The sequence below is a fragment of the Pyxicephalus adspersus genome, chromosome 3, assembly GCF_032062135.1.
Source record: "Pyxicephalus adspersus chromosome 3, UCB_Pads_2.0, whole genome shotgun sequence".
NCBI lineage: Eukaryota > Metazoa > Chordata > Amphibia > Anura > Pyxicephalidae > Pyxicephalus > Pyxicephalus adspersus.
In genome coordinates, this window is record NC_092860.1 from 98,750,254 (window position 1) to 98,765,555 (window position 15,302).

The following is a 15,302-nucleotide window of genomic DNA, read 5'->3' on the forward strand; positions in this document are numbered from 1 at the left end:
ATTACAATAGACTGGTCAAAATGAAGTATACAAGTTATATCTATATTTCAATATTTGTAGAAGGTGTAGGATATTGCCAGGGAATTAGAAGTACAGAATTTACATTGCTCCTGTTTAATGAAGTGTTTTCTTTCTTGAATTATGGAGAATAGCATTTCATTTCCATACCATGATTTTTAGCATGGCAATGTATGTTTTCATATATTTTTATTATATAGTTATGTGTTTAATCAATTTAAAGTGAAGCTTTATTCTGGTTTAAGAATTTGTGTTGTATGTTAGGTTGTCATTATTTCTGCAACAGTGTTCAGTATCAGAAGGTTCATTTTATTCCATTGACATTTATGTATTTGGCATTTTACTACGTTACTTTAAGTGCACAGTTTTATTACCTGTTATATCCAATATATTGTGTAGCTAGAAGTACCTATACTGGTGGTTCAACACATTTTATACCTTCCTGGTCATGGACCAACATCTGCCTTATCACAGTACATAATGCTTTTAAACCTGCTAGAAAACTTGATTGCCCTAGGCAGTCAATTCCCTGACAAAGCCTTTTCCTTTCTATATCATAACCTTCTACTCATCTGGAAGCATCTAATCTTTCTGCTGTCCTACCTCCCCCTGCATCTTACTACATAACCTTTTATGTAGGTGCTGGATTAGTGGTGAGGGAGAATACTGTACTTTATTGGCATGTCTGTAAGGGTTGCTGATCGTATCTGCAAGGGTTATGGATATCACATCAAGATTGTGACAACCAGGATCAGTCTCACAACTATAGCTTGTACAGGTTGCCAGTATACCTAAATGTGTTTAGAAAGTAATTTTCATGCACTTTCTTATGTGTATACTTGTTCTAGGTGAGCCAGGCACATTATATTTTTCGGAAATTTTTTTGGGGGGACACCTCTTGTCCCCGAAATGTATTTCTGTTTCTTCATTTTATTCTTTGGCAGAATCCATGGGAGATATCTATGTTTCTACTTGGGATTGAGACCTGAAGAGTACTAAATCTGAGGTGAACAAGTAGACAATTTGATCTATGGTATCATCCTTCACTGTCAAGTTACCCTTCACGTAATCCAGTTTTAAGTGTTGGAAAATGGTCTTGTCTGGGTTAGCTGGTCTCCATTTGAATTCAGAGCATGGGGATTGTTAGGACAGTTAGGCAGGCTGTGCACACGTGAAGGGCCTGTCCCATGCTGAGTAGGCTCTGGACTGAAATATTTAAACTTTTTCACTTTTTTTCAATATTTAAATTTCTGGTACCAGAATCCTTAAAGACCTTCTTTACTTGAAATACCCCTTTCTTACTATCCCCAACACAAATTTGCAACGTATACCCCTATTGCCTTAGCAAACTAAAGCCCACATTTGATTGTTTTTGTTTTTTTTTATTGCACTTATATGCCTCTGAATTTAAGAAACCAGAAGCTGAAACTCTAACTTATAAATGCTACCTTAGTTAAGAGGCCTGAGATGGATTGAAAAATGAGTTGGTGAAAACATTACTGGTAACTATCGTTATTCCTCCAATGCCTCTTTCCAACATCCCAGAGAAATCTTGCTGCTAGGTGTGGGTACTTTACACAATGTAGATTTCCACCCTACTATATAGATAATTTTCCAAAGTTACAAAAGCAGATTTTCCTTTATTGGATTCCATTCAGGTAGCACTAAATGCCGTCTTCTGTGGTTCTACCTGTTCCCTAAAATCTGGTTGTACAGATAGGTTTGTTAAAACATACTATCACATGGGGTATATGAAGCCCATGTGTGCACAAATCCTGTTACATGACAACTAAATTATGCAAGGAGAAAAATTCAATAAGTGAAAACGGGAATGCTGCAGTCCCTATGACACCAAGCCCTTTGTGTAAAAGATGTTTGAAGATCATTTCACAAATAAGCTATTTTTTGTTTACAGCAAGAAATACTCTATCGGTACCCTGTGTCTGAAGCCTCACAGAAGTTGAAGAATATAAGAGGATTATTTCTGACACTAAGTGATATGCTGCAAAATGTGTCTGGATCCCGTATTGTTAGGTAATTGTACATTCCATATTAAACCATCTCAGAATATCATTGTTGTGAGTGATAATCATGCTGTGTTATTATGGTCTCTTATGCACTGAAAACATAAAAGAAGTGGAACTCCTTTTCAGCAACGTCCTAAAATCATTTCCTGGCCAGGCCATTTCCGGGTTTTTGACAAATCTGGCTTAGCAACCAGTATAGTTATGGTTTTTTCACTTAGATAAAGATTGAGATTTATTTCATACAAGTGAAACCAAAGAACCAATTGCACCAATGCAGTTTATGAAAAGTGTAAAATTGAAATATATTTTGTTTCAATAGTATATGGTTATTAAGTACTAATGGTTCACTTATGACAGTCCAAACATGTTCCAAAATGCAGTTACGATGAGCTTGATTTATTAAAGCTCTCCAAAACTGAAGAAGGTGACTATCATGCGAGAACTGAGTGATCCGGCAAACTTGGAAGATATTTCTTAAAAAAAGTGTTTGCCGTTAGCATTACGCAAATGATTTCAATCTTGGACTAGATCTATTCCAGGTTTGCAGAATCACCCAGGTGATAGTCTATGTCCTGCAGTTCTGGAGAACTTCAAAAATTCAGGTCCTGTGTGTTGTGCAGGGAATTACTGTCATAGCTACACATAATGTGAATTTATTAATTCTTTTTCAAACATCTCAACAAAGATTCAAAAGTTGGGTTTCAGTTGGTTTCAAACAGTCTAGAAAAACCCACTTGTTTAATTTAGAGGGGCTTGAAGCCTGCAAGCCTGCAGAAATTCTTTTGTACTAGAAAAATAATAATCTAACATATTGTACATGAATCTAAATTTTATTAACTGAAGACAACATAAATGTTTTAAACTTTACTTTTTGCCATTTACATTTGCAGTAAAAATCATTTTTAAAACCAATACTTACCCCAGCCTTGTAGTTTACTAAATAATTTCTGCACTATTCACACAAAAGAATATTTATGAAGCAATTTATGAATAGAACTCCCAATCCAGAGTAGTGTGACAATTGGCAGCCTTCCAATACTTTAGTGTTAACATTTATTTTTATCTTAATTTGTATATTTTAGCTCATCTCTCATTTTGAATAAGCAGCTGGTTCATGTTTCATATTGGAAAGAGTCTGATCGTTTATTTCTGATTTCTGTTCCAGCGGAAAGGTAGGCATTCAATTGTGGACATTTGACTAATATTTATGTAACATTCATAGGCATATGTTTAATTTATTAGATTGCAATGGTAGTATTTTGTATATCACAGGGTAGGATAAGTTGAAGAATTCAGAAGACTCAGTCTGGCAGGCAAGTTGGAAGCCGAGAGCATGGGCTGCCAGTGATGGACTAAAAAAAAACGTCATCATAATAATTGGCAATAAAATCCTAGCCTTATAGCTTTTGTATCAAAATGAAGAACTCGAAGTGGTCAAATCCCAGAATGTTCTAAGACTAGTTTATAGCATTCCCAGATCAAAAACTTTTTTTTGTTGTTCTCTTAAACACCGCACAGACATATACATTTGAAAATGTATGTTTGATGTGTGATTTAACGGATAATCATATTCCATATTGTGGCCTTTTGCTACATTTTCTTTTTCTACAACTAAGCTAAAGTAAATTATCTTATTCAGAACTAAAGTTAAAGTATGTCTGACTTATTCTGTCTGCAGATACCTGTGTTAGCTTTCAAATCATTATCTGTGTTCCCGTGAAGACCAAAGGTTATTAATAAGCCTTGCCTCTAAATGTACCCTAAATGATCATATCCTTTTTTTTCTTTCTTAGTTTTGTCATATCTAATCTAAAAAAATATTTTAATCTTGTTCTATAACATTAGATGTCTTCTTATCAAGCAGTAAATTAAACGATAGGAGGGTTTAGTCGTGATTTTGATTTTTAAAAAAACTTATTTTATTCTAATAAACATTGTACTTGAAATATAGTAACAATGAAAGTAAGCTGATCAACCAACTTTGTTTTTCAGAGTCTCGCTTTTACATTTGAAGAACATGACTGCAGATCTGGTTAGAACAATAAAGTTCATGTATAGCTCTCTGGATAGGTAGGTGCACATAATGCGCTTTATGAATGGCGTAGTTTTACTTAAAATGGTCAGATAAAAGCAGCTGCATATTGTAATGCTAAATACATTGAGATGGAGTTTAATTACCTCAGCAGTTCTTTGGCCGATGGTTAAAGAACTTTGTCCCTCCTACAGTGTTTTTGTATATACTGTGTGGTGTATGCCCAAGTCTAGTTTTCATCCCGAATTCCCTTCTTCTTTCCCGGCATGATTTTTAATTTCCTTAAATGAGGTTTCTGTTTGTATTACAGAGCTTTCTGTCAGGCGGAAAATGTGCCTCGTCTTGATCATTTCTTTAGTTTGGTTTTCCAGCAAGCAGTCAGGCTTTCCATCTTGAATGCAAATCCTGGTCATGGACCTCACTATTATGATGCCTCCAGTGCCCACATTGTAGAGAACCTTCCAGGAGTGCGGTGGCTGTCCTTACCTGAAGATGTCAAGGTTGTTTGTGTGTGTGTGTGTGTGTATAATTTTTTTGCATCTATGTTAGAAAATGTGCCCCTTCTCCGATAAAATTGTTGCAATTACAAATGTTTTGATATTGTCATGTTTATTTATTTTTGTTTTTTGTTTTTTTGGCACCTGAGGAACCCAAAAAAGCAGAAAAAAATAAAAAAACATTCTTAGACATTCCACACAAAACGTCAAAAATGGTCTGGACAAAATTGGCACCCTCAACTTAATACTTGTTAGCGCACTCTTTGGAAGAACTAACTGATTTTAATCGCTTTCTGTAACAATAAGTCTTTTATATCTCTTTTCCTTTGCCAGTTGCTCCAGGTCTCTCAGATTTGAATGTTTCCTTCTCCCAATTGCTGTTTTGAGATCTCTCCACAGGTGGTCTATGGGATTTAGATCTGTACTCATTGCTGGCCACTTCAGAACTCTCCAGCGCTTTGTCTTTAACCATTTCTGGGTACTTTTTGAAGTATGTTTTGGGTCATTCATCTTTGGCTAAGACGCAGCTTTTTTTGGTAGTCTACATATTTTATAATACCATGCCAACAGTCAAGACTACCAGTGCATGAAGCAGCAAGTCTACCCCAAACCATCAGTAAACCTCCTACATGTTTGAGTGTAAGGACCATTTCTTTAAAGGCATCTTTTTGTTTTCTGTAAACAGTCAAATATTGTGCATTACCAAAAAGCTGTATTTTTGTCTCATCTGTCCCAGAAGGATTGTGGCTGCCACAGAAAGTGCAAGCTTACACTGTTGTACCCTTTGTTGTAACCTGCCTGCAGGTCAGCTTGAATTTGTCTGGAAGAGGTTCTTTATCCATCATTCGAACTTGTAACATATCGTTCAGAGAGATAATTTACAGTGCCATGGGCTGTAAACCTATTTACAATGTTGAGCACAGTGGACACAGAAACATTAGGATTTCTGGAGATCGACATACAGCCATGGGGTTGTCCATGCTTTTCTATCATTTTGGGTCTTGAATCCTCAGACAATTCTTTGCTCTTCTTTCTTTTCTCCATGCTCAGACAACACAAAAACAAGATTCAACATTTCTCCATTTGAACTGGTTGCAAGAGGGAATTTCCATATTGCCAGAAACCTATTAATTGCTACAGGTGAGCTAAGTTACAAATTAAAGGAGTATCTCATGATTAAAGTACAGTTATTCAATACGATTCTGATAAGGTGCCAATGATTTTGTCCTTGTCCAGGCCATTTTTAATGTTTTGTGTGGAATGTCTGAATGTTTTTTTTTCTCTGCTTTTTTGTGTTCTTTCAGTGCCAACAGAAGGAAAAAAAAACTTGACAATACCAAAGCAAATGTTTTTGCAACATATTTCTGGGGGAAGTCGTGCATTTTCTGACATAAATACCAAGGTTAACAATGTTTGTGGCCATGATTGTAATATTTATATTTTACTATGTTATCCATAATGACAAATTAAAAGTAGAAGGGTGGACTTTACACTAAGCTTGCATCCATAGGCACTACAGACTGGTAAGCTGACATTGGTATTAACTTTCTGACTTTGTAAAATTATGAAGTTGAGTTGAGCCAGTGTGATAAAAATCATTATGGTGCCCGCACACACATTTAGTACTTAAGTAGACATATATTAGGTGAATTGTGGCTCTGTGTTAAGGCAGAAGACATAAAAAGTCATACTTTTCCAAATTACCCATTCATATTAACTATTTTGTACTAGATATCTATACTTTGAATTTTGGTTATTGAATAATTTAAAGACATCACCTCCCTGAAGATTGTCTAATTTGTGTAGTGAAGAGGTACTGAACTTGCAGTACTGCTGTATCCTATATTGAAAAAGACTCATAAAACTTTTGTGTGTGCCTAGCTGAAAATCTTACTTATTGTGCTTTTCTGTGTAGTAGAATGTGTTTGGCTGCTTCTCCCACTGTCTGGCAAGTAATGTGTTTCTTGCAACACGTCAAGTGAAAACACAGCTGAAATCACACGTTTGTTTCTAAACCTTAAATATGCTTCCGCCTCAAAAGAGTTTAAGATTTTAATTAAAGCTGAGTGGTGGCCATGCAGGATCAATATATTAAAGATTCCATCCCTTCCTGGTTGCTTTGGAAGCAAGGTCTAATCCATGTTAATTGTAGTTGCCTGTGCAACTAGGGACGCAAAGCTTGAGTTTTCAGATAAAAAGCCATTGTGCAATTTGTCTGAGCTAAAAATTCTTCACCTAACAGGGATTACATTTCTTCTAAAACAGAAATATTTTCCCTCAAAGGTTAACGTGCTCTTAGTTAAAGTTTATTTAAATTTGTTCTGTTAATCTGGTTTAAACCATACAATACCACCAAGGCTACTTTATTAGAGAGCATATATTGTTATACCAAAATATTCAATGAATTAGAAACCAATAAACCAGCTGTTATTGCATCTGAAGCATCTACCCCCCACACCCACATGCTAGATTACTTGAACCTGTAACAGTTTCCTCCTGGTACATTTATGAACGGATTGTGAAAGATTGAATCAGAACTGCATGGTTGTTGCTGGCCAGTCTTTCTTGAATAAGACAGTCATCAAAATCCCCTGTACAAAAATTGTGATAAATCAAAAGGATTACATTACAACTGTAATATGTGTATCCAGCTCTAGCATTGCCAACAACTATGTAGTGTAAGCTTTTAACAAGAAAATATTTTATTTTTTTTTTTTTATTTTTTTTTACGCTTTAGTTAGTTGTTTTAGTTAAACACTAAAGGGTTATCCTAAAACTATTTGCTTCTAATTTCAGATGGAGATTGACACTGTACTGAGTGACCTTGAGGCACTTGATTTTGCAGAACTGGTGAGAAGTGTATGAAAAATTGTTTTTTTTAATTAACTTTTGCTGAAGAGTGTTACCCACAAAACTCTCTTTTCTGTAAATCTGGCATTCTGAGAACCCCTACTTGCGATACAAGAGAGAGATTACCAAACACACCTTTTTGCGGGCTCGTTTCTGTCTCTTGTATCAAAAAACAAACAAAAAGAATATATAATAAAATTCTTACACCCATCTCAGAGGGAAGCATTAAAAAAAAAAATAGAAACATTTTCAAAGAACAGACATTCAAGTGTCCTCCTTTGAGCCTGTATTATTGACATAAGGCCTGGCTGTGGTGAATTATAAAAAATGAATTGAATGACCATTGCTTTTAGCACAATTGCAATGTATAATATAGGTAGTTCACTGATTGGGCCTCATTAAAGCTCTCCGAGGCTGGAGAGGTTACACATTCATCATCAGTGAAGCTGGGTGGTTCAGCAAACCTGGAATGGATTTCTTAAAGGTAATTTGCTATTTATTACCAAATATTTTCAATCCTGAAACAGATTAATTCCAAGTTTGCTGGATCACCTAGCTTCACTGATGAAATTGTTTGCTCTCCAGCCTTGGGGAGCTTTGGTAAATCGGAGGCATTAAATTAATTTTCCTAAATTCTTTTTTTTTTTGTATGTGTGTGTAATGAAAATAACCTTTTTATCACTGTGCTTTCAGTCTGAGGACTATTATGAGATGAGACGTCTCTACATGATCTTGGGAACCTGTCTGTTTTACAAAGTAAGCATTCTGAAATGTTCCAGTCAGGAACTTTTTGTTTAAACAGATAAGCACTAAAGGATTTTAGAAATGGTACATGTTTATTATATGTATCGTTGTTTAATTTCAGGAAATGGAACCATAATTTTAGGCCCCATGGTTACTACATTAGTAACTAGTGTCTCTCCAATATTTTCTTCAGCTAGACTTTTACTGCAAAATGAGCCATTTTTGATGACTGCTTTTACTGTGGCTTTCTGTGTATACACACAAGTTGTAGCACATTCAGGGAACATATAATTAAATATATGAAGCATTTAGAATGTATTTCTCAAACATTGCTCAATCAGCATGTACAGTCTCCTTTCTTTAGAGGAAGCATTATATCTCAGCACAAATTACTAGCAAGTAAGATGCAGCAAGTGTAGTCACATACATTAGGACATCTAAACTTGTTGCACATATTAATTTGAAGGAATATATAATGCATGTTGCATGAATGTATGCTTGCAATTTCCCCCTACTTGTTTGAAAATCACATTTTATCCTAATAGTGTTTTGCATCTAATTCATCTTTTTTAAAGGGTTACCTGCTTGCTAATCATTTGCCCAAGGAAGATCTTCTAGATATTGCCCTGTATTGCCGGCATTATTGTCTGATGTCCCTGGCATCTGAGAGGATTGGCCAGCTTGTGATCTGGAGGGAAGTGTATCCATCTTTTCACTTGGAGAAGTGTGGGACTCCAAGCAAGGAGGAATACAGTGAGCCAGAGGCCAGGTACTTTCTTCTCATCGTAGGCATGGTAAGGAGTTGCACTGACCTGCAGAGTAATATGTTAATGATTTATTACTTTCTCTATGGTCTCTTTAAAGGTAAATATTGTCTACAACACCAGGCATTGATGTCTAAAATAGTTGTTCAGAACAGTATGTGTCCAGTTCTGGACAGTTACAGAAGTAGTTTGCCAGGTGTCACCTATAAATAGCTTAGTTACTGTAAGTTAAGAGAATGCAAGAACTCCATTTAGCCAAGCACACATCATGCATCCTTACATTTTGCATTCCTCCTATGGATAATTAAAATATTTACATATACATTTTTTACAAATTCTTCTGGTTTCTGTAAACATGTTTTTTTTTAATTTATGCATATTTAAATATCAACACTCCAATCCTAGTTGAAAAGATCCATCTCTAACAGTTTTGCTTACCTCCTTTTTGCTGAAATTTCTGAAATTGCTTAGGTATAGTATCCTGCCTATAACTGGTTTTACTTTCCCACAGAAACACTTTATGCTGTGTACATTGCTAGAGGCTGGAGGATGCACTTCAAAAGCTATGGGAACTCCAGGCCCTGATTATGTGTATGTGGATCAACTAAGAGCAACACTTCTTCAGCTGGAGTTGCTGGATGCTAGTATTGAGGAGAGACTAAATGCTTCTCCTAACCCATGTCTGTCCTGCGCTGACTGGTTCCTTCCCTCTGCCAAGGACAGGTTCCAGAGTGTTGTGAATTCTGTTATGTTGAACAAAACACAGACTCCTAAGAAGACAAATTTTTCATTAAGCAGAAAGAGTATGACTGCAGACTCCCCATCTTCTCTAAGAACACGTAGGCCAAGCCCTTCAAGAAGCAGCCGAGGATCAGATCATGGAAGCGACGGTGTAATGGAAAACACAAATATCACTTCTCACTCCACACCAGAATTGAGCAGGAAGATTGGAAGAAGGGAATCGCAAGGGTCTGGGGGCTCAGAGGGAAGTGGAGGCAGTGGGAGTGCTCTTAAGGTGGGTGTATGTGATCTAGAAGTGTTTAAATGGCTTTGTTTTTTCCTTTTGTACATTGCGTTTTAGAGTTTTGGGTATCTTGATGTTATATCTCACTTGATAATGTCATTGCAGATCAGCAAGAAGAGGTACACACTCCCAAATCCTTTTAATTTAGGGAGTTTGAGACGTAACCTTTCTGAGCGAGAAGCTGAGGACCTCTATAACACTGTGAAGTAAGTTTTTAGTTGTTGATGATACAGTGACTGCAATATAAACAATTGTTTTTGTGCTATGATTTCTTTAATTTTTTCTATAGAAGCTGCTTGTTTTTATGCCTTCATTTATGTCACCCTTTACTTTTCTTTTGTTAAACATGCTTTTATCTATATAATAGTGTGTGATGTTTCTCTTATTTCACATTAACTGGTTTAGATTTCCTCTGGTTAAACAAGCCTGATTCATTTATTGTTACAGAATAACCTCTGGTACAGAAAACACACTTTTTCATTACATATATCTGGAAACTATCCAAGGAGTCTTCATAGCACCAACACACAGGGATGTGGAGGAACTTGGTGGATCCATTCACCCACAAGTGATTAAAAACTTCCACCGATGCTGCATGTCTATACGTTCTTTGTTTCAGCAGACATTAATGGAAGAGGTACATCTGCACACTGTGTATTTGGTTGATGAAAGTGCATGTAATGCCAAATCATCTTTTGTAGTTCTAGGTAGAATAGAACATAGATGTAATTTCACTTTGTGGTTTTGACAGTTGGAAAAATCTGCCCAATGGGGACAAAAACTGCACAAAAACCTGAAAAGGGGCATTAACACTTCCCTAACCTATAGGGAAAAAGCTGAAATCTGATAAAGTAAAAGGGGGCAAGTATAACCTTATTAAAAATGAAATCTTTAGCATCTTACATAGAAGAGGTTGTCCTGGGGAGAAGCTTAACATTCTTAGTACTTTAGATTTCCCAGTCAGTGGAGACTAAACTGACTTCAAATCAGAATTACTGCACTCTTATAAATAATCAGTATGGTATGAGATATATATATATATATATATATATATATATATTGGCAAAAATGCATTAAAATATTAAAAATACTTGCATGCAGAAATTTCATTTCAGTTTGTGTAAGCTTTATATATCTTTGTGCTCCTTTTTCTTTACTTTTTGGCTTAGTTTTTTTTTTAAAGAAATGCTTGTTAATTTAAAATAAATTTCAAGTTTACCCAATTGTAATATTTCACTTTTGAGTAATACCCTTAGGTTGAATTACTTTTTGACTCTCAGAAACTTAATTGGGAAAATGTATTTGTGGTAGGTAATCTCAATACCTGCCTTACAACCATCATGAATGTCACCAACATCATCTTGTGGTTGTACCATCCAGTTGTTTAATCATGCCATGATTTGCCTTAGTAATAGTCAATGCAGTGACTTCTGGGATTTCAGTTGTTAAACTCATATCACTGGATCTCCCAATTGATATGAGCAGATGGTTTATGATCCAATTTTTTTCCAAACAGCCATCCTAACCCCAACTAAACTATATGTTCCAGGTAAATGTGGCCTGCCGTGGAACCTATTATTGTGTGACTCCTGGTTTATTTTAGTTTAATAAAATTATTTTTTTTTATTATTATTTTTTGTACAGAAGCAAAGTCCATCCAAAGCAGACACGTGTAGAGATTTCACAGGCTTGGGTCCAGTAAAGGAACATGGCATTTTATTTGAATGTGCGCCAGAAAACTGGACTGATCAGAAGAAAACTCCACCCACCATGTCATACTGGGCTATAGGGTAAGACTCAAACAACTGATAGATCATGTAGTTTCTGTAACTTGGTGCTGCAGGACCAGCTAAGGATGTCAATTCAGATGTGTCAAATCAAATTGACAGAAGAGTTCAGAGTATTGAGAATGTTTACTTGAATTGTATCTGTAGGTCAGTCCTTCTTTATAGTTGATGTATGATTAGTAATTTATTGTTGGGCTTAGTAACCATATTGCATTCAACTGTCTTTTATACTATTTACAATACAATGATAAGGTTTTAAGTATTAGGACCCCCCCCCCCCTCCAAAAAAAAATATATATATCTGGACCTTATCAGGTCATAAAATTAGGTAAATACAACCTCAGATGAACACTTAACACGTGACCCATTAATATTTTACCAAAGACTGAGTGAAGTCCACTTCCCTAGGAATTAAGATTTAGCAACCAGGAGCTAATGCACTTGATGCATTGATCATTATTGATCAAGTGTGACCATCTCTATAAAAGCAGAAGTTTTTGCATTTTCCAGGTCTGGAGCATTCAGGTTTGTATTAAAACAATGCCAAGGAGGAAAGACATTAGAAACTATCTTAGAGAAACAATCTTTATTACCTATCAATTGTGTTTGAGTTTTAATATCCAACAGTTATGGTTACTTTTATTTTTCTTTATTTTGGAACATCGTGACCAGGTTTCCACACTTTTGTGTTCTCCTTTTCCTGGCAGTTTAATGTAGGAACAGTAGTCTGCTGGTTGCTATGGTAGGAAGGTAATATGTATTTTTCCCACTAAATCGGCATGTGCAATAAACTGTAATGTTCATAACATTGTGCTTTACAATGATCACTTCTACATGTTAAATCACTTAAGTAAAACATTTAGTAAATGAAACCTTAATGCAAGAGATGATTGTTGAACCATTGCCCGGTGTCTCAAAAACTCCTCTGACAAGCTAACCCTCTTTTTCTTTTGCAGGAGACTCTTTCTACATCCACAGCCACAGGAATTCTATGTTTGCTTCCATGATTCAGTCACAGAAGTGGCAGTTGAACTGGCTTTTAAGTTGTCATTTGGAATGCCACTTTAACGATTTCATCTTCATATGACTTTGTTATGACAAATACAACAACTACACAAGCACTTATCCTGCCATTTCACATGGCAATTCATTCACTTGATTCAACCTTCCATTAAACATTTCAGAACACTAAAGGCTTAATAAAAGGCCATGGTTTGTCAGATTCCCAGCTGACCACATAAAGAAACTCTGATTTCAATGTGGTTTCCAATTAGTATGTGTCTAGTTAGTTGTCTTTTTGTTTATTGAGTCTTTAATATTCTAATAGAATTTGTACAAATTTAGAGCATTTTATTTATTGAAATTCTTTTTTAGTAATATTAATTTAATAATATATTCAGGCTGCAGCATAATGGAAAGAAATTGGTGCAAATGTCCCGGCAATGTTTGCAAAGTATATTCCTTTATCCATGGGTTGTCCATGGCTTAGTTCTTATGAACGTAGCGGAAGTAGGAAAATAAATGAAAAATAGCATTTCTAAACCTATGTTTGATTTTACTCCATTTTCATTCTAATCATCAGTTAGAATAGTGTGTGCTTTTTTCTTAATCTTCAAATGTTTCTTCGACGGTTGATTAAAATTGGTTTGTGTTTGACAGCACATTGCTGTGTGTGTAGCATAAGGCATTTTAGAGACTCTGTTTCATATTGTATACCATCTTGGGGAAACCAATGGTAAAACATGGGTCTTCAGGGAAACCTTAATATTATTACTATATCCACAGGTCACAGTATATTAGAATGGTTGTGAGTGGGGAAAAATGCCTGGACATTGTTTGCCACCCTTACAGATGGCCAAAAAGATCATTGGTGTTACTTAATCTGAACTGAGAAGCACAGATTTCTCATTGCTCAAGGAACCACTATCAACTTCTGGAGAATCCTTAGAACTCCACGGAACTCTGGTTGAAAAACACTGATATGCATTTTTTTTATATATATTTTTAATAAAAAAAATATATATATATACCAAACTGGTAATTCTAGTCCTTTGCCCAAAACATAGGACAGACAGTTGAGCTATTCCACAATCCTTATCCAAAAACCTACCTGTATGCATCTTCCTTGTCTTTTTAATTATTCACCGTTTTCAAGCATAATATCCACCACTCCACCATTCTGTTGCGCACAAGAACTGCTATTTTGTGTGAGAACAGCTGTCGTTCCAGTGGTCCAGCATGTCCCCTGCCTCATCGTGACTACAGTACTACTATTAGCACAGCTTGCATATACACTAAGACATTTGCGGAGTTAACACATGTCTTTTAAAAGTCTGGTTTAAAAGGATTCTCTTGCTGTCTTTTTAACCAATAAAATAAAAAATAAAGAAGAAAAGGAAAAAACATGATGTCTGGTTCACAATAATTTGTAAGTACCACCTGTGGTTATTTTTAAATGCCAAGGTGAAAGCTGCTGCAGTTGGCTTTTATTGTAAAGGTGAGTCAGTCACCTGTTGGTGATTGGTTGACGTGCTGTGCTTGCCTTTACCCACACCAGCCCATTGGTGAGTACTTGTCCAACTCCTGCTAACCCAAAGGGACAGCACTAGTCCGTGAATGAACTAGAGTGTTCAAACATACATGATTGGCTTTAGAAATGTATTTCTGAACCTTAGACTGGGCGTAATGTACTAGGAAAAGATTATAGAAATGGGGTAAAACCTCTCTTCACCATCTCTAAAAATAGATCATTTGAGTCCCAACAATATTGTCATTTGACTTTCTTTTACTTAAAAGAATGTGTTACATTTGTTTACAAATCCTATTTCATCGTTGAATTGACAAAAATGAATATACATTTTTCTACTTGAAATGTATATTCAGAAAAAATTAAAGTCAATTTTGCACTTTTGTATTTTAAGAATTTTATATACTAAATTTTGAGTTTATTTTCATATTGTTTTTGTATCTTTTGACATTTCTTACATGATTGACATGTAACAGAAACAAAATCTTATTTGTATTTGCTTGAAAAGAAAATCTATACTTTGTAGCTGAACACTAAAGTGACCTCAACTTTTATAACAAAACAAATATTTCATTATTAAATAATCTTTAAAGATAATCATTTCTTGTCTGCTGTTTCTTTGATACACCGTTATGAAATATTGTGCCATGGTTATTTCTGTTTGCAGCATAAAATCCCTTTAGTTTTGTTGGTGCATGTTGGCTGCGTAAGATATAAAGACAGACTTGCACAGAAAATGCAATTCAGCACAGGATAATCTTGCATCAACATGCAGGAAATACAAGAGAACAGTGAGCAGCACATTGGTGACATTTCTAAATCTCACTCCAAATCTGTGCCTTAGTATTACACTGCAGATATATAGATTTGTCACAGGAGTACAAAATATTTTAGAGCAATGTTTATGCATAATTGAAACTAGTAAGGGCTAACTTATCAAGCTGCAAACAGGTCGTTCACCATAGAAGTGGTGATATGTTAAAAATATTGTTCCGTTTCAGCCCTATCATTACTCTTTAAAGTTATTACCAC

The 15,302-nt window shown here is 35.4% G+C and overlaps 1 protein-coding gene across 3 annotated transcripts in view; it reads left to right on the plus strand.

The window, feature by feature from the left end:
• INTU (inturned planar cell polarity protein) overlaps window positions 1-14,867 on the plus strand; it is a 54,363-nt gene extending 39,496 nt beyond the window's left edge. For 2 of the 3 annotated variants that reach the window (XM_072405810.1, XM_072405809.1), the window contains 12 exons: window positions 1,934-2,052; window positions 3,128-3,217; window positions 4,038-4,115; window positions 4,388-4,577; window positions 7,371-7,424; window positions 8,118-8,180; window positions 8,744-8,962; window positions 9,444-9,947; window positions 10,062-10,162; window positions 10,404-10,593; window positions 11,601-11,746; window positions 12,700-14,867. In XM_072405810.1, coding sequence (XP_072261911.1) covers window positions 1,934-2,052; window positions 3,128-3,217; window positions 4,038-4,115; window positions 4,388-4,577; window positions 7,371-7,424; window positions 8,118-8,180; window positions 8,744-8,962; window positions 9,444-9,947; window positions 10,062-10,162; window positions 10,404-10,593; window positions 11,601-11,746; window positions 12,700-12,811 — 1,866 coding nt within the window. In that variant the 3' untranslated portion in view covers window positions 12,812-14,867. The remainder of the gene's footprint in view (window positions 1-1,933; window positions 2,053-3,127; window positions 3,218-4,037; window positions 4,116-4,387; window positions 4,578-7,370; window positions 7,425-8,117; window positions 8,181-8,743; window positions 8,963-9,443; window positions 9,948-10,061; window positions 10,163-10,403; window positions 10,594-11,600; window positions 11,747-12,699) is intronic. The other variant, XM_072405811.1, reaches the window with a different exon arrangement.
• Window positions 14,868-15,302: the final 435 nt, after the last annotated feature.